General features: G+C 34.6%; 1 protein-coding gene across 10 annotated transcripts in view; it reads left to right on the top strand.

Moving 5' to 3' along the window:
- The window catches only part of PTPRQ (protein tyrosine phosphatase receptor type Q), a 260044-nt gene that overhangs the window by 209240 nt on the left and 23643 nt on the right, over positions 1–27161 (top strand). For 8 of the 10 annotated variants that reach the window (XM_068561270.1, XM_068561274.1, XM_068561275.1 and 5 more), the window contains 3 exons: positions 5809–5908; positions 8429–8557; positions 24507–24588. In XM_068561270.1, coding sequence (XP_068417371.1) covers positions 5809–5908; positions 8429–8557; positions 24507–24588 — 311 coding nt within the window. Of the gene's footprint in view, positions 1–5808; positions 5909–8428; positions 8558–24436; positions 24589–27161 lie in introns of those variants that run through there. The other 2 variants (XM_068561279.1, XR_011076020.1) reach the window with 2 other exon arrangements.

Genomic DNA, 27161 nt, shown 5'->3' on the forward strand with positions numbered 1-27161 from the left:
ATAACATTTATTTAGGGTATTTTAATTTATATTTCTTGAATTATGAAATTGAGAGACCTTTAGTAAGTTCTTTGTGCAGTATTTGAGTATTCTGGATGGCTAATACTGGGCTAAAAGAGAAGAAGAACTTTTTATACTTAAGTTCTGTTATAAGAAGTTGTTTTCTTTTCAGATTAATAATAATATTAAGAAGACGATCTTTCATGTAGTAAGTACCTATATCAAGAGCCAGGCATTGTCCTAGGAGCTTTATAACTCATTTAGTTCAAGCTTCTTCTTAGAGATATAAAACTGCATTAAAAAGTCAGATCCAAAAAAAAAGTCAGATCCATAGAGGACTTTAAATGATGATAATCAAAAGATAATACTATGAAAAATTAGGTAGTGCTTTATAATTATGATTTGCTTAATTACAGTAGTACATTCTGTTATGCAAATAAAACAATTTAATTTGACCTTTCAATGGATTTTAAGTCTAATCAGGAAGTGACTTGTACACGTTACAAAAAGAATCATGTTTATATTTTCAAGTGAAAGTTTTGTTTTCTGTGAAAGGATTTAGAGAAATGACTTCATTCTGTACTGGTAATGCTCTGTGGGTACATGTATAGCAGTGAATCAAAATTTGTACTGGACAGTCATAGTACATTTTGTCCTTTCCTAGTAGTACATTTGTAATACATGTGCCCAAAGGATTACCTATTGTTTATTAATACATCATATGTCATTTCCTCACTTCACTTGGCTAGTGCTTTGAAATGGTAATCTAATCTGAAAATTTTTTGTGGTCTATGAAATCATTTTTTCCCCACTAGGTTCCAAGGTCCAGTGACTCAATACTACCTGATAAAGATGATTCTATTCATCTTCATGTTTCCTTTCCCAAGCATATCCAGTTAGCAGTCAGCATGTGAAAATTCATAAAACAAACCATTTATATTTTAATGTATGAAAAAGGTGTATATAAAATACTTTATGAGCTACATGCTCCTTTAGAGTCTTCTAAATTTAGCTGGAGATTCTAGGTGACCATGAAACTTTGATAACTGTTTAAGATTCAGTATTCATTCAAATCCACCATGCAGAAGAGCCACAGAAACTCTTTCATATTGTTAACATTTCATAAGCACCAATCCAGGGAAGAAAAGATGAAACATTAACCCCTGCGTATTTTACAGATAGTTAACCTATTTTGTCACTTGACTTTAATACTTTTTACAGTAAAATTATATATTGTATAACTTAAAATTGGTTATAATTATAATTACTAGTTGTATCAAAATAATTAATAACTTATATATTCTTATTTGGTTTAATGCCTAATCTTCAACCTGAAAAATTTTAATTTCTATTATACTTCAAAATCGATATTTTTATATATCAGTAAATTTAGAAAATACTTATTGAGCATTTGCTATGTGCCTGATACTGTTCTCAGGACTTGGAATACAGTTTTGAATAAAACAAAGACTCCTGTCCTCAGGGATCTTACATTCTGGACAGGTAATAAACAATAAGATAATAAATGAATTATAAGATATGTTACAAAGGGCTATGGAGAAAAGAAAAAGTAGAACAGAGTGTAGAGGAGGTAGAAGGGGGAAGGCAGGAAGTGAAGGAGTTGCAGCTTTCAATCTTAAATACCATAATATCTTAGTCTGTTTGGGCTGGCATAACAAATACTATAGGCTGAGTGGCTTAAACAACAGAAGTTTATTTTCTCACAGTTCTGGAGGCACAAAATCCAAGATAAGGTTCCAGCCACTTCAGTATGTGGTAAGGGCTTTCTTCCTGGCTTGCAGAACGCCTCCTTCTCGCTATGTCCTCATTATAGCCTTTCCTCAGCACGTGCACACGGAGGGAGAGAACTAGCTTTCTGGTGTCTCTTCTTAAAAGGACACTAATTCTATCAGATTAGGGCCCAACCCTTGCGACCTCATATAGCATTAATTACTTCCTTACTCAAATACTGTCACACTGTATTTGTGTTAGGGCTTCAACATATGAATTTTGGAGGGACACATACATTCAGTCCGTAAGAGGTGGTCAGTGTAGGCTTCACTGACTAGGTGATATTTGAGCAAATTCCTCAAGGTAATGAAATGGCTACCCAGGCAGATCTATAAGAGAAATACCTTTCTATGCACAGGAAGAAGCTGGCCAAAAGCCCTATATCAAGAGTGACCTGGTGTGTCCCAAGAACAATAGGGAGGCCAGTCTGGCTCCAGAGTAGTAAGCAAGGTGGAGATTGGAAGGGAAGTCAAACCGGTAACAGGGAACCAGAGGCCATTAACCTATGGCCATAGGCCATTGGAAGGACTTTGGATTTTGTCTGTGAGAGATAAGGAGGATTTTAAGTAGACAGGTAATCTTTTTTTTAACATTTTTATTGGAGTATAATTGCTTTACAATGGTGTGTTAGTTTCTGCTTTATAACAAACTGAATCAGTTATACATATACCTATGTTCCCATATCTCCACCCTCTTGCGTCTCCCTCCCTCCCACCCACCCTCCCTATCCCACCCCTCTAGGTGGTCACAAAGCACCGAGCTGACCTCCCTGTGCTATGCGGCTGCTTCCCACTAGCTATCTATTTTATGTTTGGTAGTGTATATATGTCCGTGCCACTCTCTCACTTTGTCCCAGCTTACCCTTCCCCCTCCCCCTCCCCATGTCCTCAAGTCCATTCTCTAGTAGGTCTGTGTCTTTTTTTTTTTTTTTAAATGAATAGCCCAGTTTGCTTTTTTTTTAAAGAAATTCACGTTCTTTTATTTATTTATTTATTTATGACTGTGTTGAGTCTTCGTTTCTGTGCGAGGGCTTTCTCTAGTTGCGGCGAGTGGGGACCACTCTTCATCGCGGTGTGCGGGCCTCTCACCATCGCGGCCTCTCTTGTTGCGGAGCACAGGCTCCAGACGCGCAGGCTCAGTAATTGTGGCTCACGGGCCCAGTTGCTCGGTGGCATGTGGGATCTTCCCAGACCAGGGCTCGAACCCGTGTCCCCTGCATTGGCAGGCAGATTCTCAACCACTGCGCCACCAGGGAAGCCCTAGGTCTGTGTCTTTATTCCCATCTTGCCCCTAGGTTCTTCATGACCTTTTTTTTTTTTTTTTTTCCTTAGATTCCATATATATGTGTTAGCATACAGTATTTGTTTTTCTCTTTCTTTTTTTTTTTTTTTTTTGTGTGTGTTTTTCTCTTTCTGACTTACTTCGCTCTGTATGACAGACAGGTCCATCCACCTTACTACAAATAACTCAATTTCGTTTCTTTTTATGGCTGAGTAATATTCCATTGTATATATGTGCCACATCTTCTTTATCCATTCATCTGTTGATGGACACTTAGGTTGCTTCCATGTCCTGGCTATTGTAAACAGAGCTGCAATGAACATTTTGGTACGTGACTCTTTTTGAATTATGGTTTTCTCAGGGTATATGCCCAGTAGTGGGATTGCTGGGTCATATGGTAGTTCTATTTTTAGTTTGTTGAGGAACCTCCATACTGTTCTCCATAGTGGCTGTATCAATTTACATTCCCACCAACAGTGCAAGAGGGTTCCCTTTTCTCCACACCCTCTCCAGCATTTATTGTTTGTAGGTTTTTTGATGATGGCCATTCTGACCGGTGTGAGATGAGATCTCATTGTAGTTTTGATTTGCATTTCTCTAAAGATTAATGATGTTGAGCATTCTTTCATGTGTTTGTTGGCAATCTGTATATCTTCTTTGGAGAAATTAGACAGGTAATGTTTTAAAATCATTACTCTTGCTACTATGTTGAGAAATAATAGATGGAAAGAGGACAGGGTGGATACAGGAAGACTTGTTAGGTGTCCAGACAACAATTCATGCAAAACAGGACGGTGGCCTTGATCAGGATGCTTGCAGCAGAGGTAGTGAGAAGTGAATAGAGCGTACACAAAAGTTTTGAATAGTATAATGAACCCCCAAATACCTATTAATTAAATTTAATAATTTTTAATGGTTGGCCACATCTGTTTTAATTACGCATTTTTCATTTTGTTTCTGAAGTATTTTAAAGTAAATCACAGAAAGCATTATATATCCCACTCCAAAATAGTTTAGCATATTTCTCTAATAAGTATGTTTTTGTTATATTGTTGCAGTTCAACAAAATTAATGATAAATCCTTGATATTATATAAAACTATATATATATATATATATATATATAGTTTCAAATCATCCTCTGATTTTTTTTCTTTATAGTTTGTTTAAAACAGGATCAAATAAGAGGTTCACACATTATTTTTGATGATTTTGTCTCAATCTATTTTAATCTAGAAGAGACTTCTTTCCCCCCCTATACCATGGACTCATTTAGGCAACCAGATGAGTTGTCCTGCAAGAGGTTCCATATTTTGAATTTGTCTGATTGCTTTTTATTGGTGTCATTGACTCCTTTTCCTACTTTCTTATAAATTAGAGATAAGATCTAAAGGTTTGAATATTCACAATGAACATTTTTGGCAGGGCTACTTTACAGGTGTTGCTGCGTAGATCAAAATACCTCACATCAGGTGTATAATACCTGGTTGTCACATTTTCAGTGATGTTAAAATTGATCAGTAAGTAAGTTTAGTGGTAATGACAGCAGGACCTTTCACTGGAAAGTTGTTTTTTCCCTTGTTATAACCAGCAAATAATCTGTGAGATGATAGTTTGACATTCCCTAAATATCCAAATGCCTTTCAACCTTTCTCCTAGTCATTTAAAGATATACTTATGATTGTTACCTGAGTCGATTATTTCATTAGGAATGCAAAATTAATTTCTAATTTTATTATTTCTTCCACATTTATTAAACAGAATTCTCCTCTAAGAAGGAGCTTTATCTCCTTAACTAGGGCTATTTTTTAATTCATAAAAAACAGTTCAGATGAGAAAGCCACAGGAAAAAATGCTTAATTTTCTCTCTTTAATTCCAGATTTTTAGAGTGAAGAAAAAAGTTGTTTAGCTAAAACCAGAGGTTACAAATTAGTACATTTTTGGTTTTAATTTTCATTTCTCTTTCATTGAATAATATTAGAACTCATGGATTTTTATATTGAATCTATTTCAATCAATTTCAGTTTTTTATTCATTATAAAGTTTAAATTGTTCCATCTTTGGCCATCTCTTCAAGATCTTTTGTTCTTTCCATACCATTAGCCTTTGATCATTTCTTAGCTTTCTTGCCCCATTAGATATCCCCAATTCCTTTTGTTCCCTAATCACACTTTGGAATTACTATCTCTCCAAGTTTCCCTAGTTTCTTTTAGTGAAAAAGATAGAGCCAACAGGATTTCCTCAGAGATTTTGGATGAGTTCTATGAAAGAGAAAGTCAAGTATGACTCCAGGATTTTTGGCTTGAGCAACTACAACGATGAAGTTGCCATCAACTAAGATGTAGAAAGATGCAGTTGAAAGGAGGGAAGAATAGAGTTCAGCTTTGGAAATTTTGATTTTTAAAATTTAGTTACACTTCTAAATAAAGATATATAGTAGGCAATTGGATATACAAGTCGGGAGTTCCTTAGGTTACAGTTAAGTAGTCATCGTCATATAGATGAAAATGAAAACCATGAGGCTGCACAGGTTCACCAAAGGTGTGAGTTTAGATAGAAAAAAAGAAGAGCACCAAGGATTGAGCGCCAAAGTTAGAAGATCTAGGAGAAGAAGAGAAACACATTTGTACATTTCATTAGCATTACTGAGAAATATGCCAAAAAATTTTTTTCTGTATTTTGAGACCCAATGTAGTATTACATATAATTAATGATTTTATACGTCTTCCTCTTCAGGTGAAGGGCTTTCAGAAAGATCTGTAGAGATTATACTTTCAGTCACTTTGTGTATCCTTTCAATCATTCTTCTTGGAACAGCTATTTTTGCATTTGCAAGGTAAGACTTATTTGTACTTATTCCTAAGATGCTTTATGGACATCATTCAGTCATGGCCCAATCAGGAGACAGAAGCCACAATGGTTACTTTAATGGGAAACATTTAATAATATGTTAACTAGTAAAAATAGTTAACAGCTCAAGGGGGTAAGAGAAAACACTAAGGGATCCAGAACTAGCAAGTGCAACAAAGCTACTCTCTCTAGGCTAAGGAAGAGTGGACAATAAAGGAACAAAGAGCTAGAAGAAATCTCACGCCCAAGTTTGACATGGAATGGCTACCACAGGCACACGCAGCCCTATCACCTATCTTTGTGCAAAGAAATATGACAAAGGAAGGGCTGGAGCTGATCTGTAGAAGCTACCCATCGTTATTGGAGAGTTGGCAGGCTGGAATCGGACAGTGGAAGCAGCCCACTCTTGCCTGATTGTGTGGGTGGGCTGGAGCTACCTGGAATCATTCACTGATGGAGAGAGCATGAACTTAAGAGGCAGCTAGTGCTCGTCCAGGTGGGCTGCTGGGCTTCCACAATGAATAAGAATAATGCAGCACTAGAACACTCAAGGGAAGTATCTCCCTGTACCCTATTGCCTTGCAGGATGACTGCAGTGTCCTCTATTGACAAAGCTTAACGTCCAGCCAGCTGGCAAAGGAGAAATGCTACATAGTCTAACTTCAGTATCACAAAGCAGGGCAAAGAAGTGTGGATGTAGAGCTGAGAGACAATAAAGTGGTAACACAAAAGCAGAAGCTGCCAGGCTTTCTACATCATCTTTTTGAATATTTTATAACTCTGATAGGTTTAATTGAAAATATTTTAATCAGGTCTAAATTTCAGATTTTATACAGAAGAGATCACTTTTCCAGTAAGGACACTTTAAAAATGTCCAACTTCTTTATACGATGGGCCCCTTTCTCACGTTTACTTTATCAAAATGTCCGTACTGTGTTTTCCAAGTGTCCTTTCAAATTCTCAGTATCAGTCTCTTAATTCCCGTTGTTTACAGGACCTCAGGGGAAATCTTAGTTGTGATCCTAAAATCTAGTTTCATAAGGTAGATTGCCGAGTTAAAGGGACCTTACATTTGTAAAAATAATCATTATACTAATTTCCTAAGTAGCTCAATAGGCTCTATTTTATCCGAAGAATGGTGTCCTGTATTCCGCTTGCCAAGCATCCTCTGTTTCATCTTGAATCTTTTAAATTATCGTTTTGATGGATAATTTGAAGGGCTCTTGAAAGATATTTAGTTTTCTTATACCAGATAGTGTTCTCAGATTCAGCCAGAAGATGGTGAGAGAAGGTCGTTATTTTAGGCACTTTTAAAGTTATGTTATGTAATATGTGGTCCTTGTCCCTGAGGGATGTGCATGCACCATATTGCTATTGTTTTCCTGCTCTAAAATCATTTCTTTATAGGATGAACTCCTTTTGTGGGCAGGAAATGGGCCCCTCTTATTCCCTACAACTTTCCTACATACGGCTCTTCAGCCAACAGAGTCTGTTCTCACCTGAACGTTCCGTCAGTTTTCATACAAGTCTGCTTTTGTTCAGTCAGCTGGAAACGTGCTTCCTCTTCCTTCTCATTCTGGAACACTCAAGTCAAATCCTACTTTTTATTTCCTCTAAATGCTAATAGTTGTAATCACTTATATAACATTTTATAACTAATCAATTACTGTTTTAGGAGTTGTAGTTTGACTTTTTTCCTCCTTTTTTATGCTTTTTCTACATTTCGATCCTACTTCTCAACTAAATTATGTCCTTGAGGAGAAGGACCATATTTTATACTTCCTATATCAATCATTCTCAACACATAAATCATAACAAATATTAAATGTCTGAAGTGCAAAAGATACATAGAATAGCTAAATATTACTTTATAATATACCGTACTATGTCATATAAAAATAAACATGTAAAGGGCTCAAAATGAAGAGACTTTGATTTGATTCGCAGATGCATGTGACTTTTATTTTTGAACCTGAGTTTTCTGGTTATATATTATATTCTTAGATTACATAATCTGTATAGTTATATTCTATTATACTTAGATATTACATATTTGACAGTATTTTTATAAAAGCCAATGAGACAATTCAAAACACATTTTTTATGTATTTTCACGTTATGTAAAAACAGTGGAGCATTGTATTTCAGCACTGGTGCTGACAGCAGTGAGCTATGTCCACATTGGCATATTTCCTTTTTATGACAAATATATGAGACAGCTTGAGGGAGGAGAAACAAGCTCACAGCCTCAGTCTCGCTTGCTCTGTATTTTAAACGTGCCAATGGCTCGGGCCTTGATGAACTAATTCTCATTAAAAGCAGCATGTTAAAAAAAATTATAGGCGAATACATTCTGTGGAATTAAACCAGGAAAAAGAGTTGAGTAGCTGCAAATTTGCAACATACTCAGGGAAGTGATCCCAACAAAGAAATTGACTAATGTCTTAAGAAAACTGAATATAATTTCATATGCTTTCTATGATATTCCCTTCTTGGACTTTATTAGAATTCGACAGAAGCAGAAAGAAGGTGGGACATATTCTCCTCGGGATGCAGAAATTATTGACACGAAATTCAACCTAGATCAGCTGATCACAGTGGCAGACCTGGAACTGAAGGACGAGAGATTAACGCGGTGAGCACTCCTCTGGGCGAACAGTGGTCCAGAGGGCCCGGAGCCATGACCCTATTCTGACCTATGCTTGTTGGAAGTGTCTGTGGGGCTCCTATTTACACAGGTCGCAGAGATCTTCTTTCAAAGGGTGACCTCCATCTTCTACACACTTCTCACTGGTGTTCGGAGAATCAATCTTCCTAATACTTTCGAGTTCAATAGGAACCTTGGACTATAATGTTCAACCAAGCTTTTTTTTCCCCTGAGACAAATATTTGTATGCATTAAATCTTTCTTTAAAATTATATTTAATAATTCACTTCAGATGACAGTTTTTTTTTTACATTGGATTTCCTGGAGGTGTCCACATTTTTTATCACAAATTTAAATTAAATTTGTAACTACTTGATATTGTTTATATCATTTTTATAAAAGCCTGTCTTATGCCTCCTTATTTTAGTATAAAATGACATTAGAAGTCTAAATTGTGTATTAACACTTCATTTTAAAAATTGCTTAGTATTTAAGAATTAAATACAAAGTTAAAATTACCTTTAAAAGGAAAAGTAAAAACATGTATACTAAATATGTCATCAATATATATTGGAAATAGTAGAACGCTTAATTGTAAAGATAAATTATTCAAAATGTTGGCACATTTGAAAAACTTCTATTAAGATAATTCACCAAATTCTTTTATATTTTTTATTTTTTTGCTTGTTCAGTGATCGAGTTTGTTTTCTTCTTTTTTCTTTTCCCAAATTCTTAATAAAAACTATCATCAGATTGTCTTAACAAGTTTCAATTCTTACGAGATCCAATATTTTGTGATGCTTACAAGCACATGACAGTTGTTACAAAGAACCTGCACAGCTGTGTTGAACTTTTAGAAATTGTTATCAACTCTGAAAATACGGCATCAAAGGTCTTAAACTTAAAAAGGAATTAATCATTTATAGTTGTCATTTACCAAAGTTGGTCTTTACCTAATAGATTGACTTTGCAAAAATATTTCCAGTACGTCTAAACATATCTACGTGCTATATGTAGATATACATATACGTATATATATTTGCTATAGAGGGAAGTGTTATCTGGTAAGCAGGGTCCTTCCAAATGCGACAAAATGAAAGTTATTCAGTGTTATCAGTAAATTACAAAGAAATTTGGTTTGTTGGATAGGAAAACTTCTTTATATTTATCTACATTTGTTTATGTTCCAATACAGGTTGTTCCTATCTAAAATGGACAGTGCTCCAAAGACTATGTGTAAGATGGTTATATATTAACCAGGACATAGTTTTCCACATGAAAGATCAACCGATTTTCAGGGTAACCTGTCAAAGTTAAATCATATCATAGCAACAATAGAGCATCACTAGTACTAGGCTCTGTGTCTCAGTTCTATAAGGGTCATACTGCATAGTAAAAGGAAGCTTCTTCTCCTTTACCCCTGTGGGCCCAACTCCATTTCCACACTCCTTTCTGAGTTCAGGCCTGGGATCTCCATCTCTTTCTTCTACACGTGAAAGTATACAAGGGATAGAACTTCAAATCTCTGAGTGCAATTAATTTTAGTTTTTTGAACAATTTAGTTGAATCTGTTCATACTAAAAGGTGAATTTCTAAGTGCCCAATTTTACAGCATTTTTAGAAAGATTCTTTATTAATCCCCCAGAAGTCTCTAGTAAGTAGATCTTTAGGAGTTAGTTACAATACAGTGAAAAAAAGCCAGTCAGTATTGGAGAAAGTATTCTTTTTCGAGGAGGTTACCATTCTATAGAGGCTATGTGAGGTCAGATCCCCTAAGCTCTATGTGTTTTCACAGCTTGCCCCCTACTCCACTGCTGAACACAGCCATTATCAAAAAGGGATAAGATATATCTCTTTTTTAAACAATGACTGTCATGACAGCTAATGGAAAAGGTGGGCAAAGACTGTATAGATTGTTTATTGTCGGGTACTTATAATTCAGGGACAGCCTTATTTAACCTTGACTCATTTATTTTCCTGTTCCATGTTTATTTATATATATGTCACTTTATTTGTACATGGATGTACAATTGCCTTTAAAGTATATTTCAAACAATTTTTATCTGTTTTTGCACATACAAAACTGGTATGTATTACCACTAGTCACAGCACACTTAGAAATTTTAGTTTTCATGCTTTTTGCTTTCTCATTTACTTGTTATGATTCTAGTAATCATGACTGTAAAAACTTTCTCATTGGTAATTCCAATGGCACATACTAATATGCTTTGCTTTATTTATTACAGAAATTAAAATAACTGTCAAGTGGTTTGGTATTAATTCTTTTCATTATAGAGATCTATCTCCAGCTTTATTATTTACTGAAGGTTTTTCATGTTAATAAAGTCACTAATACTTTAGACAGTAAGACTAGAAAAAACAGTAACGAACAGATTCATAATTAGCCGTGTGCACATATGCACATGGTCATTCTTCACTGAAGCTCTAAAGCTCTTCACCTGTATTTCGGGTGCTGGAAAATCTAAATCTATTCAAAGCCATACATGTCTGATGAGGGTAGAGCCACAGAGACTAATGGTAGATTCTGAGACAGAAGAACCAAAGAGCTGGAGTTAGTTAGCGTCCAAATTGTTGAGTAACTTATGCCATATGTCTTTGTTATTTACAAGAAGGAACTTAGATAATTTCCTTTAAATCTACCCAATTAACATATGCTGTTTGTACTTGAGGCATAGGCATATTCTTTTCCTTCCAACCTGCCTACTTTCTTCATGCTAATTGGACTTGCAGTTTTCCTCAGTGTTATAGGTCTTCACATGTCCATAACAGAAATGATAAAATATCTAATCAGTAGTTAAAATATTAACTTTAGGGAGTTACCTAGTTGACCAAAAATGGTTATTACAATACTTGGTACTAAATCCTCTTCAGGATTTAGGGTTTTGTGGTTAAGAAATTATTTATTTTATATATCTGCCTATATATTTATAGACATTTTAAGATTCTTCCTATAATTTTTATATGTATAAACTCTCATCATTTGATTGTATTATACCTTATTTCACAAAGGACCTGAAGAAGAATTCTCTCATTCTTTTTCTTTTTGAAAGGGAACAAAATTCAAAGATTTAATACTCTATAAATCCATGAGAACATTCAGGGATATGCCAAGAAAATGTTTTAAGTTCTTATTTGGAATGATAATGACATCATTTCATTATGCACATTTTCTATATAAGTTTAGTGAATGCAAGCTGTATTTCTTGGGAAGAATTCTTGATATTTGTGCTCATCTATTCCACATTTACCAGATTAGAAAATAACCCTTGGGTCTTGCTATTTGATAAACAAATGAACAAAACAACGTTTTGTGATGGCTCCTTCAAAACACAGCCATTAACACAATGAAGTGAGAAACATTTCTAGGAGGAAATATTAGCAAGATGAGCATACACACACTGGTAACGCAGACCTATCTCTTTAAAATTGCTGAGCCTGGATCACTGAGGAAAGCAGAAAATACCTAGAGACAAATAAAAACAAAAACACGACGATCCAAAACCTATGGGACGCAACAAAAGCGGTTCTAAGAGGGAAGTTTATAGCGATACAAGCTTACCTTGCAAAACAAGAAAAATCTCAAATAAACCACCTAGCCTTATACCTAAAGCAAATAGAGGAAAGAAGAACAAACAAAACCCAAAATTAGGAGAAGGAAAGAAATCATAAAGATCAGAGCAGAAATAGAGACAAAGGAAACAACAGAAAAGATCAATGAAACTAAAAGCTGGTTCTTTGAAAAGATAAACAAAGTTGATTAGGTTTTCACCCGACTCATCAGGAAAACAAGGAAGAGGGCCCAAATTAATAAAATTAGAAATGAAAAAGGAAAAGTTACAACAGACACCACACAAATATGAAGGACCACAGGAAACTACTACAAGCAACTATATGCCAATAAAATGGACAACCTAGAAGAAATGGACAAACTCTTAGAAAGGTACAACCTTCCAAGACTGAACCAGGAAGAAATAGAAAATACAAACAGACCAATTACAAGAACTGAAATTGAATCTGTGATTTTAAAACTCCCAACAAACAAAAGTCCAGGATCAGATGGCTTCACAGACGAACTCTACAACACTTTTAGAGAAGCATTAACACCTATCCTTCTGAAACTCTTCCAAAATTGCAGAGGAAGGAGTACTTCTGAACTCATTCTATGAGACCACCATCACCCTGATGCCAAAACCAGACAAAGATACCACACAAAAAAATTATAGACCAATATCACTGACAAACATAGATGCAAAAATCCTCAACAAAATACTAGCAAACTGAATCCAACAATACATTAGAAGGATCAGATACCACGATCAAGTGGGATCTATCCCAGGGATGCAAGGATTTTTGAATATCTGCTTATCAGTGTGATACACATTAACAAACTGAAGAATAAAAATTATATGACCATCTCAATAGATGCAGAAAAAGATTTTGACAAAATTCAACACCCATTTATGATAAAAACTCTCCAGAAAGTGGGCATAGTGGGAACATACCTCAATATAATAAAGGCCATATATGGCAAACCCACAGCTAACATCATACTCAACAGTGAAAAGCTGAGAGCATTTCCTCTAAGATCAGGAAGAAGACAAGGATGCCCACTCTCACCACTATTATTTAACATAGTTTTGGAAGTCCTAGCCACAGCAATCAGAGAAGCAAAAGACATAAATGGAATCCAAATTGGAAAAGAGGAAGTGAAACTGTCACTGTTTGCAGATGACATGATACTACACATAGAAAATCCTAAAGATACTACCAGAAAACTACTAGAGATCATCAGCAAGGTTGCAGGATACAAAATTAATACACAGAAATCTGTTGCATTTCTATACACTAACAATGGAAGATCAGAAATAGAAATTAAGGAAACAATCCCACTGCATCAAAAAGAATAAAAAACCTAGGAATAAACCTACCTAAGGAGACAAAAGACCTGTATTCCGAAAACTATAAGACACTGATGAAAGAAACTGAAGATGACACAAATACATGGAAAGATATACCATATTCTTGGATTGGAAGAATCAATATTGTCAAAATGACTATACTACCCAAGGCAACCTACAGATTCAATGCAATCCCTATCAAATCATGAATGGCATTTTTCACAAACTAGAGCAAACAAGTTTACAATGTGTATGGAAACACAAAAGGCCCCGAATAGCCAAAGCAATCGCGAGAAAGAAAAATGGAGGTGGAGGAATCAGACTCCCTGACTTCATACTATACTACAAAGGTACAGTCATCAAAACAGTATGGTAACTGGCACAAAAACAGAAATATAGATCAGTGGAACAGGATAGAAAGTCCAAAGATAAGCCCACTCACGTATGGTCAACTAATCTATGACAAAGGAGGCAAGAATATACAGTGAAGAAAAGACAGTCTCTTCGATAAGCGGTGCCAGGAAAACTGGACAACTACATGTAACAGAATGAAATTAGAACACTTTCTAACAGCATACACACACACACACACACACACACACACACACACACAAAACCTCAAAATGGACTGAAAGCCTAAATGTAAGGCCGGATACTATAAAACTCTTAGAGCAGAGTTGCAAAACATAGGCAGAACACTCTCTGACATAAATCACAGCAATATCTCTTTTGATCCACCTTCTAGAGTAATGAAAATAGAAACAAAAATAAACAAATGGGACCTAATTAAACTTAAAAGCTTTTGCACAGCAAAGGAAACCATAAACAAAACAAAAAGACAACCCACAGAATGGGAGAAAATATTTGCAAACAAAGTGACCCACAAGGGATTAATCTCCAAAATATACAAACAGCTCACGCAGCTCAATATCAAAAAACCAAACAATCAAAAAATGCGCAGACGGTCTAAATAGACATTTCTCCAAAGAAGACATACAGATGGCCAAGAGGCACATGAAAAGCTGCTCAGCATCACTAATTATTAGAAAAATGCAAATCAAAAGTGCAGTGAGGTATCACCTCACACTGGTCAGAATGGCCATCATCAAAAAATCTACAAGCAATAAATGCTGGAGAGGGTGTGGAGAAAAGGGAACCCTCCTGCACTGTTGGTGGGAATGTAAATTGGTGCAGCCACTATGGAGAACAGTATGGAGGTTCCTTAAAAAACTAAAGCTAGAGTAACCATATGGTCCAGCAATCCCACTCCTGGGCATATATCCAGAGAAAACTCTAATTTGAAAAGATAAAATGCACCCCAGTGTTCATAGCAGCACTATTTACAATAGTTGAGACATGGAAGCAACCTAAATTTCCATCAATAGATGAATGGATACAGAAGATGTGGTGTGTATATATATATATATATATATATATATATATATATATATATACACACACACACACACACACACACACACACAAAATGGAATATTACTCAGCCATAAAAAAAGAACCACATAATGCCATCTGCAGCAACATGGATGGAGCTAGAGATTTTCACACTAAGTGAAGTAAGTCAAAGACAAATATCATATGTTATCACTTACATGTGGAATCTAAAAAAAAAGATTCAAATGAACTTATTTACAAAACAGAAATAGACTCACAGACATAGAAACAAACTTAGGGTTATCAAAGGGGAAAGGAAGGGGTGAGGGATAAATGAGGAGTTTGGGATTAACATATACACACTACTATATATAAAATAGATAACCAACAAGGACCTACAGTATAGCACAGGGAAATATACTCAATATTTTGTAATAATCTCTAAGGGAAAGGAATCTGAAAAAATATATATACATATACACACACACATATAAAATGGAATCACTGTGCTGTACACCTGAAACTAACACAACATTGTAATTCAACCATACTTCAATTTAAAAAGATCCAATGAAGTTGAAAAAATCCAGTATGTTAATTGTATAGATTATCTATACTTCTACAAAATAAATCCTATATTAAATCTAGGATTAAACTCTTGGGAAAGTTTAAAAGAATAAAGATATAATTTAAAAGGCAAAAACACTGCTGAGCCTAACCGGCCCTGTGGTTTGCTTTTAACTAATTTAACTGTAACACAGATTGCCTTCCCAAGAGAGTTATAACACTTAAAATTAAATAACCCAACAAAATTTTCAGAAGATAAAGATACTACTGGCTAAAATTTTTTTATTTTTCACTGTCTCCTTTCTACACTTAATTAAGTTAGAAGTTTTGTTTCTTTCAGTGACTAAATCAGAAAAAAAATAGAATAATATTGATCAATGTCACTAATATTCTTACTTGACAGATACTCCTCTTCTTCCAGTCCTCAATTTTTTCCCCCAAATTTTGGGCATCATTCCATACTAGTTATCTTGCCTATTTTAGTTGAGTGAATGTAATGGTGCATTATGTTACGACTCAAGGCCCAATCCAGTAATCATGAATGGAATTAAAATTCTCAACAAAATGAAGCCAACAATTGAATGGCTATTTTAAGAGTATCTTTCTTTCTTCAATAACTTTAGAAGTTTGCATGTCAAATTTTTATTAAATATATATGCCTTCAGGAAGCTTACCATTCAAAAGAATCCTATGAATGTGTTTTGTAAACTGTAAATCAGAATACATTTGGTATTATTATTGTTATTTATAATATCTGTAAAATTAAGAATGACCCCAATCTACTTTCACATACAGGGTTTGCTAACATAGTAATTGCTACTGTTTATGAGCAATTACTATTTGTTAAATTTTGTATGTAATGATCTCACCCAGCTCGTTCAATCATTTGTGGTAGGTACTCTTATCCCCACTTTACAGATGAAAAATAAAAGATGTCTAGAGAATTTAGGTAACTGTCCAAGGTCATGCACCTAGTAAACAGGACAGCCAAGATGATCCCAGGTCAGTTTGATTCTGAAGTATCAACATACACCTATAACTGTGTCTGTGTCTGTGTGTGTGTGTGTGTGTGTGTGTGTGTGTGTGTGTGTGCATTTAACTCTGAAGCATACTAGATTAAATCAATATAAACCCACTTAAAAAGACAAGGGCCCATGACATCCTTCTTCAAGTAGCATTTTCTATACAGAGAATGATTCTAAGGGAAGAACTGCTTCTTTTGAATTACTTATTCTCTAGTGATATGGGGCAAAGGAATGATGGCATTTTAGTGTAGGTTCAATCTTGCAGAAACTGGAAAATAGTAGTACAATTCTTGTGACTTCAGTAAGAATACATAAAATTTGACTGATATATGAAATTCTTTGTAAAATTGTTAGCATGTTAATTGCCATCAGTTCTTTGACAGATTCTGGTCATTAATTTTACTTCTGCCTTACCTATTTTGCAAGCAATGGCAAAAATATGTGAATCCAAATAAGAAATGTCTGGACAAAATGTGAATTTGGGACAAGAAATGTCCTACAGTAGAATGAAATTTAAGATATTTACTGCTCATGTTCTTATAGCAGCAAATCAAAAACACTGCAGTATGTTCTTATACTAAATAAATAATGAATCTTTACTTCCAGATACTCTTCATTTTTCTTTAGACGAAAGGAGATTTTTGTCATCCAGTAAGTTACTGTGGTGATGCAGAGCTCTGCTGTGATTATTTTAATCTTTTCAGGTGGTGTGCTCTATATTTTAAAATACAAGATATGAAGTGCTGTTGGTTAATGTGCTATTTTTTCCAAAGCCAAAAAAACTGTAAAACAAAATACTCTAAACTTTCTACTTACTAAGTGTCCTCTATGATATTGCATGCTATTGATATGGTAAAGTTAACCTTATCAAAATGCACACTGACTTGCAATGTGCATGTCCTAAGAATTTTCTGTGTTATCATGTTGTGTTAGCTTTGACAGTAAAGTAAGTTTTTACCTAGATTTCTTCACATGCTTCTTGTCCTATTACGACGACACAAGAGTTGAGTTCTCTGTCTGATGGGTGGAGTCTGGGTTCACACTTCACACAAGCTCATTTCAACTACTGCCCTGCTAATCTGTAAGGACTAAGACAATGACATTCCCTGTTCTCTGACTCTGGGGCATATACCGAGCAGCACATTTCATAGAAATTTGACTTCTATCCTGACCAATGGATAGCCAACTGTGCGTGCTTTCAAGCGTCCCCCTAATGCCCAGAAATGCCTTTTGTATCCTAGGATAAAAATTGCTGTATACATTTTGAAGGTAGCATAGCAAAATGTCAGCATTAGCAGGGACCCTGCTAATTGATTGAGTGCCCCAGAGAAACTCAATTTCTTCATGTAAAGGATATGAATGGAGGCAGAGAGTGAAAGAAAATGCATTTGATTTCAAAATCCCAGATCTACTACAGCAGAGTTAGTCCCCATGAGCCGCAAGGCTGGAAGGGATGGGGCCAAGACTCCTGACATTCCCATTGACCGTGAATAGTACTCAGCGTGATTAAAACAGAGGAAGCCAGGCCCTTTTCTACTCTAATCACATTTAGCATTTTGGAATCATAGCTAACCTCAGAGAGAAATGCTTCCATTTTTATCGAACCCTCACTGTATCTCTTCTATCACCACATTTTCTTCCCCTGGAATCAGTAAACAGAGTCCTGCTCAGTCAGAGCTTCTACTTTGATAGAACTAAACTTAAGAGTTCAGGTTAATCAGAACCTTTAAACACCTCTACATACATCACGTTTGTTAAAATAGATGTAGTCTTCTTTCAAATCTAGTTTTTTGAGGTCGCCTTCTAACCCCTGACAGAGGAATTTCTGTGCTTACCTGCCTGGCAAGCTAACAGCTCAGGCTGTCAAGACCTTTTTAAATGGTATTATGTCATCTCTCTCCTCTTCATTAGGTCCCCTCACTAAGAACCTTTGCCCATCTCTTCACACAGCTGCTGGCAGTGTCTTCATCCTCTCTACTGCTTCTGCCCTATTGCCCCGGAGGTAGCTAGGGTTATGACCACAGTTTTAATTTAGAATACATGGTTTACAAAATAAGAATCTGTCAAGAATTTGGTTTCACATGTGCTAATGTGGAGAGGCTTAGTAATAAGGAAAATTCAACTCTTGACACCCTGGGAATCTTATCTCACCTCTTTGACGTCAGCAGGAATGTTGCTTTTCTATATGTATTTAAAAGGCCATTTCACCTTGTTTGAATAAAAGAACTATCAATTGGGCACCTACAAGTGCCAGGCCCTGGAAATACTGTGATGAAAAAGGAAGGGGCACTGCCTCTAAATGAGCTGCCCTTCAAAGAGCTAAGCTCCCTTAAAACCTATTTGTCCTTACAGATATAAAGAGACATGCTGAGGAATTACTTAGATAGCATTTACTAATTGATTATCTTTCTAGATAATAAGAAAAATATTGCATTACTCACTTATTCAGGTGGCATGTTTACCTTCTAAAGTGAAGTTTTAGAGTCAGCTGTATAGTACTAGCCACTGGTTGGGATAATATTTTTAATTTGTATTGAGGACCAGAGAAAAGTCATGGGTGATTTGATAAAAGAAAAGAGGAGGGTCTGAAAGGATACTATTTGAAAGCCTATAACAAATAAAAACAATAGGAAAAAACAAAAATTAAGATCCCTTTGAAAGCATTACAGTAAATGCTTTGGATAAGTAACAGAATATCATTGTAGAAATAAATGTAAATGTTGGAATAATGAATTGAAATATATAAACAATATTTTACAAAACTTGGAAAGATCAATTAACATGTTCTACCAGAAAGACAGATTCTTCAAAGATTTTTAGTTGAATATGAAGTACATGTTAGTGTGACAAATACATATTTTTACATTAAGGCAATAAAATTTGAGGTTCTTTTCTTTTTAACCTAACTTACCCGGTTAAGTAGAAAACACTGCTTCTCAATTTGTCTTATTCCACTGGTAATGCTGATTTAAGCTGCTCATCTATAGGCTATCATCTATGGCTCTCTATTTGCACTATATTTTAATTCCCTATAGATTTCAACTAATTGACCTTGAGGTAAAGCTGAGTCTCTGTGACAATATGGTCTTCAATCACCACTGCCAACATAAATAAATGGTTCCTCTCTGGATCTATCAAGAGTAATCTGAGTGGAATTTAAGTTTTTGATAGACTTTGAAAAAAAAATGAGCCCAGACATGAAATAATACCCTTTTCAACAAAAGGGCACAGGATTTAAGCTAAGATTCATGTAATAAAAAGTGTTTAGCCCTTTATATTGGAAAGTGGTCAGTTATCTTACTGAAATCTGAACAATTCCCAAATTGATTTATACACTAATGAACTGAATATGATTTGACAGTATCCTTCACTGTTGTATTGTAAGTGAATAAAATAAGAGGACTATACCAGTCTAACATGCTCTCCATGTAACGATTTTTTAAGTTTTTTAAAATGTTAATAGAAAGTTTTTTATTTGAGTCTCTTTGAGTGTCTCCATAGATCACTTTATTTGAAAATAGCACTCCTGAAATAACATTGTTGATTTTCATACACATTAATTTCTATGAGGTTTTTTTATGCTTATCTAACCAAATAATTTTTCTTAAAGGAATTTAATTTCTTCATCAGTAACAAGTCAGTGCATTTTCTTCATATTATATGCCACCTTCTTTTCTAATTCCCTGAATAAATTGTCCACATTACTATTTTTTCCTGTTTACAAACAAAACTTTAAAGCTTCAAAGAAAAATAATATTTAGAATGCAGCCACTAGTTAAGAGAAAAATATACAATATGAGGCCAAGAATCAAGACAATGACATGGAGACTACAGACAAAAACAAGAAAAAAAACTAACTTTTATTTGAAACAGATAATTTATGCCAAAATGTCTTCTCAATTTAAGCTATCCAGATAGGTATTTTGATTTCAGTTCACACATAATTGTGACATAAGCATAGACTAGAAAATTACATAAAAACAGACTGTTAGAAGCCTTGTTTCTCACATTATGTAAATACAAGTGTGAAGAACAGCTTATGTAAAGTGATTGGGTTTAGATAAAGAGAGTGATACTGAAAAATAAATACATAAAGCCAAACAGATCTTATTTTTTAAAACTTGTTTTTTTAATTACTTGTCTAGACAAGAGTGATTCTATTGTTCATGTAATTTCCTAAGTATCTAGCACCTGTTAACTTCTAATGTGCGAGGATCTGATGTGGCTTTGTTTAGACTTGTATACTGTTTATTGATGCATCTATTGATCATACTTATTTAATCCTTTGAGTAGGATCTCCTGAGAATTCTCAATCGCTTAATATTTTTGTGGAAAATTCATTTAATTCAGGTATTCTCTCATAATAGTCAGAGCAGTTATATTTAGCTTACTATGTATCTTAGTCTGAATTCATCCACAATTGTATATTTAACAATGACTTATTCACTGTCTACTAAGTTTATGAGGGACTTGTAGTAAGCCAAGTGTTAATCCTGTCCCTGCCTTCAAGCATACATGAATCTCAATACATGTGTCCTTAATACATGTACTTTTATATAGCCGTAACAGAAGGTGGAAGATGATTTGTCCATAGAAATTTAGTTTCATAGGAGGAAGAAATTATTTTCTCTGTAACAGAACAGGGTAAGGTCCATGGGGGAGTTAACATTTGAATCCGCCATTAAGCAATCAGGAAAATCTGGTTGTGGGGAAACACCTGGAACGGTAGAAGAAACTGATAGTAAGAAAATATCTGGAGTACAAACAGGGTAATGTGAAGGGTAGTTAAAAGGAATAATGTAAAAAATGCAGGCATGATTAGAAATGCTTTCACATGATAATATGAAAACAATTATTCCAGCCTTTATATTATTAGGAATTTATTTAGAATTTGAATTGAGAACTAGAAAACCAAACGTGGCTTTGAAATATTTGTGATCACTGTTTTTTCTGGGACTCTGATTAGGAAGAATACCATAGGAAATCTTGCTGCTTAATTTAGTGCAATCTAGTCTTCCCAGTTTTGAGTAAAATTTATTCTTTCGGAAACAAAAAACATCATTATATCAGTATCAATTGTAGAACAGATCAGTAGGAGGAGCTTGAGTTTTACAATAAAACTAGAAATAGCAATTTTAATACTAATGATAGTAACTAACATTTACGTACTGCTTCCAAAGCCAGGGTTGGGCGTTTCCTAGCATTTTACATATATGAGCTTGATTTACATACATTTGCCCTATTTTCTAAATTAGGAACTAAGAAAGATTAAGTAACTTGCTCAAGACAATACAGCTGGTAATTGTTGGATCAGGTGTTTGAAGCCATTTTTAAAAGGGCATTGTATTTTTGAAGAAAAGAATTCACAAATATCCACCCAAATCCAATAGCTAGCCAGTTATGGTTTAAAATCAGTATCTCTAGAGAGATCTTTCAAATGCAAAATAAAATAATAATAGTAAAATAAAAGCAACCTTCTGTGGAGTTCTTCACTGAAATGAAATTGACTAAAAGGTATTAATCATAATTTCTAAATGAGAGAATAGATCATTAATGAAAATAGAACAAGGATATGAATAATAATCTGGTGCTTTAGCTATTTCTTGCTCTACAAACTAGCTCTATTTCAGGTTCTAGATAGCACAGTAAAAATATTTTTGCCAGTACTACCTCAAATAATCCTGGATCCTCTGGGAAAAGAGAATCTCCCCACTATAGGATGGCTGTCATTAAAGCAGATGTAGTGTTTGAATTTCACCAATTACAAACTCAATAATGTTCCCTGCTATTATAAAAGTGATCTCCCCACAACTCAAGCATTTCCGTTTCTGCGTGGTAGCAGGGAAAATGATCTTGCTAATTCAAGTATCTCATTCATTTCTATCTTAAGCTCAATTCATTAATACTTGCCCAACCTGACCTTCGTTCCTTTCCTATTTCTGAGGAATATCATGGCGTAGGAACATTGGGGCATCAGGCATCTTCAGGGGCTTGGGTAGTGTGGGTCTGGCTCATGGTTGTCTTTTTTTCTTGCTGGTCTTTGCTGAGGTGTAATTATTTTCAATGGGGATTCCTTGTTGCCTCCGTCCCCACTGCATGTGTCAGAAGTCTTTCCAGGCCCTCCAATTCATACACTCTGTTTTCCTGTCCCCAAATGAAGGATTCTTCTGATTCAATATCCCATTCAGGCATCTCCATATCCGTCTAGTTAGAGTCAGAATTTCTCTGGTGCCTCCTTAGAATCACTCTAGGGTATTGTGAGAAGCCCACAAGCTCATCCACCAAGACTTTTGCTCTAACCTGTGATTCTATGCTATGCTATGTTGCTCTACTAGGTTATACCCTGGAGTTGCTGAGAGATACTTCCTTCTGCTTGGGGACACCTATAGCATTAACCAAGAATTCTACCACTCTTCTTGATAATACTTGCTCCAGCACCTCCATATTTTTCACCAATTCCTGGGTTGTAATAAAATACACCCTTTTGACTCAGGTTTTCTTCATTGAACACACACCTCTGACCATTTTCAAAGTATTTAAGCCACATTTTTCAATCTAATTTTTTTCGTTTGTCCTTTACTTCAAAAACCATATCCTCTTGTAAATATCTGTCACTTAAGAAATACAGTGAAATCATCCCTAATAATATTTAAAATTAAAAACTTTGATAAATGTACATGTTCTTCATTTTATTTCATCATACTTTGTGCCTTTTGTGTTTTTTGCAGTGCTAATTTGTTGTGCATGACAAATGTTATTAAAGATGTACCCATCTCTGAATTTGTGTGTTGCATAGTCTATTTAGCTGTTAAAAATTATTTCAATTTTTTTCAGAGTATAAATAACTTGACCAATGAACTGCCACAAAAGATATGTATATCCAAAGTAATTGAAATGATTGTCGTTTTTTAGGGTTATATATTCATGAAGACTCACTCATGAAACAAGACTTAGGCAATTTGATGTCATTTTTCAAAGATTCACACTCCCTGATTTAGCACTCTTTATGAACAAAGAAAAAAATTTAATTCACATTAACTTTTTTAGACCAATAAATACTATGCAATATATTAAAAAGTGACCTGTTTTTGATGTAATGCCCCAAATGCCTAACAATATAAAAGAGTACCTTCTTAGCTTGAGAAAGAAGCCAAATTATTATCTGGCCATATTTGGGTCCAAATAATATAATTTCAAAATGATACAGAATTTAAAATAATGATCAAATATCAGTTAAAGGCATAGCATGTTATACATTGCCGATTTACCCTGTTTTTCTGATTTTAATCTAGAACTCTTTCAGAAAGAGCTGTACCCTCAACTCATAATGTATTTAACACAATCTCTGTTGCAGGTTACTTAGTTATAGAAAATCCATCAAGTAAGTTTGTTAAATATCTTTTCTTCTTTTTGAGTATCAACTCTGGATTCCCTGATTCAATGAATCTTAATGTGTGGTTCCTTTTCTGTATGTTTGTTAGAAAAACCTCCAAGCTGGATATAAATCATAAAAGCATGACTAATTGCATGGTAACTGGAGAAATGCTTTCTCTCTCTCTGGGGTGAAGCCTGCATGTCTGTATTTTAGCTTGGGAAGTAATACAGGGATATTTAAACTCCTTAGGGTTTAAAAACCATGTCGTTACGAGAATGAGGTCACTGCAATATGTTATATCTTCTAAAACCTTGTAACGTATAAAATGTTTTCTGTATGACAAAGAGGTTTTATGTGCTTTAGGATTCAATGATGACTTTATGCCCTTACATTTGCTTGAAAAACTTTCTTCATTAAAATGTTAAATCATTCATTTAAAGTCACTTAAAATTTGAAGGATTTTTATACCATGAAATACAAAGAAAGTGAACTTAAAGGGGGAAGCTAATTTTGTAAATATGACAGAGTGACTTTAAAGGGCTGTGTGCTTTTGAAATGTCCCTTGTCCTCTAACTTGTCAACTGTAAAGAGAGTGCCCAGGCTAAAGGAAAAGATCTCAACCTAACATGACTCCATTTTATACCTTTCTTTGCTTGGAGGCCGATAAGCAAGAAATCCTTTCTGCAACATGTTGAAGAGCTTTGCACAAACAACAACCTAAAGTTTCAAGAAGAATTTTCGGTATGTTACTAGCAGTTGTCACAACATTGCCAGACCTCCAGTCGTTTCACGTGTCACATTTCATGTCCAGTTTAAGCTTGCAAGGCCATGAAGGACTCTGGCCTTGATAATCAATACCCAATTACCAGGTTGATTGTTTGGATAGTAACGTTACACGGGGCAGCCTCCGGTGCAACCTGAACAGAATTATTCACCTACTGTGTCAGGAAAAGGTGCTCTTCATCAGAGACCTCCCCAGCAAGGGCAGCCTGGCCCTGTTTCTTCTTTGCTCTCTCACCCAGATGTACATGCAACCCTAGAATGCTGTATGCATCAGGTTTTGTGTGTGTACGAGGTTTGGGTGGTACCGTAAATGTGGCTTTATATTTAAATAACTATTTTAGATTTAGAAACTAAATAATTCCATTTCATATTTGCCTGCTTAGTTTATGTTAGTAGTATAGATGAACCTGAGAACAGAACTTGATGTTTCCAGAAATTATTTTAAAAATGTTATTTTTAGAACTTTCCAAAAATAAAAAACAGATAAAAAGAAGCCTATAAAACACAGGTATTACGTAAGTGATCATGAAATAAATGCTGTATCACGTTATGGAGAATATATGAAGTTAAGAACTTGTCACTTTAACACTATTTGGAAGTTAAGATTAATTTTATTGCTTTTAGCATCTTATATATCTATAAAGTTGAAATTAAATTAAAACATAAGGCATGTGTTAGTCTACAAGCTATTTTAAAACTTGTGAGGCTCTTTCCTAACTTAGATTATTATTTTGTATTATAAAAATAAAACAGATTTCTAAATGTTACCAAAAACTTTATTTCTATTTTTTCATGAACTTTTTAGTGTGTGAACAAAAACAATTGGCTTGAATAATTCACGATTGTAATATTTCAGTCTCTCAGGGAATAATCACAAAAATGTGAGAAGATTAATGGTATTTCCTACAGCTTTTGGTTACGCTTCTTAAGTAATATTGGTCTGGATTTAACAAAATCAGTGGCACCATAAAACTCTTCTTAGCATTTATGCAGCAAGAACTGTCAATTTTTCAGGAACAAAAGGGTAATTTCACTAGAATAGGAGCGAATATAGTTAACATTATACATGACTGAGTAGATGAAAAGTTTTATTAGCAATAACATTTTCTCATATAATGAGAAAGTTTCTAGTTTAACTTTTTTGGAGATCATGGTTTTAAGTACTTGGGTGTTTTTATATAAATATATAGGTTGTGTGTATATATTAGGTAAATGTATATTCACATGTAAGGAATAAGGAATACGGTTTTTTAAATTGCTTTCAGTTCTAGTGCTGTATTAATTTTTTAAACTGTTTTAATAAACAAATGCATATTTGATGCATATGTTTGATAAAACTTGTAACTCAGGTCATATTCGCTTATACATTAAATATTAATAAGCTCCACTATGTGACAGGTATTGATATATATGAATTCAACACTTAAACAGCTAAGTGACCTTGGGTAAATCACTTAAACTCCCTGTTGTTCAATGTCCTCATTTGTAAAATGCTGTATCTATCTTGTTGAATTGTGAATACTAAACTGATTGAATGTGTGTAATACTAAGAATAGTGGCTGACACAACTATTTGCCATCATAGTGATGATTTCATAAAGAAGTTCAAATGATGAATGAGAACTGCAGACATGTATTAAAAAAAACCCCAAATGACACCATATCATGATAGAGGTATGCAGAAAGAAGTGGGGATCAACTCTGTTTGGATAGCTGTCAGAAAAGACTTTACAAAAAGGTGACCTGCCAGATGAACTTTAGGATGGTGCAGAAGTCCAATAAGTAGATAAAGGGGGAAAGGTATTCTAGAGAGAGAGAATGAATGCAAAAACATAAGGATGCAAAACAGTTCCACTCATCTGTGATCCCACTAAAAAGTGGGAACAGTAGGAGAAAGAGCTAAATAGGAGAGGTTGGTTGAGGCCCTGTGTGCTCTGATAAGAATAAGACCACTGAGTGTAACATTACTATCCAAACAATCAACCTAGTAATTGGGTACTAATTATCAAGGCCATAATCATTTAAATCTATACATGGAAACTTCTGTAACTACAGAAAAATAGGTACCACTTTTCAGGTGATTCCAATTCATCTTCTTTTTCCCCTCTGTTTCTTTGTCTCTTATAAATATGCTGACATATACTCCCAAAACCTGACACAAGGAAGCTGTTCTAGGATTCCTCACTTGGTTAAAAATTTTTTTTTCTAAGCCTTTAGAGCCAAAACACCAGAATTCAGGTGCTTAACACCGTCCCTCTTCTCTAACACATACACACACGTGTGAAATACTGTCCAGAATTCTCTTTGAGGAAAAATAAGGGAGAAGGGAAAATTATCCAATTAAAAGAAATCATTTACAATAAAGTGGGAAAACATTGCAAAACCCCACGGTTTTAACACTTTTTAAGGAATTTGGTAAATTGAGGCATTTCTAATATGGAAAACTATAAATTTCATAAATGTAAATCATCAGCTCAACCAAATAATGAACACATTTTCTTGCACCAGCTTTTTTTATGATGAATGGATAAT

Source organism: Eschrichtius robustus, chromosome 13 (genome assembly GCF_028021215.1).
Source record: "Eschrichtius robustus isolate mEscRob2 chromosome 13, mEscRob2.pri, whole genome shotgun sequence".
In the NCBI taxonomy this organism is placed as follows: Eukaryota; Metazoa; Chordata; class Mammalia; order Artiodactyla; family Eschrichtiidae; genus Eschrichtius; species Eschrichtius robustus.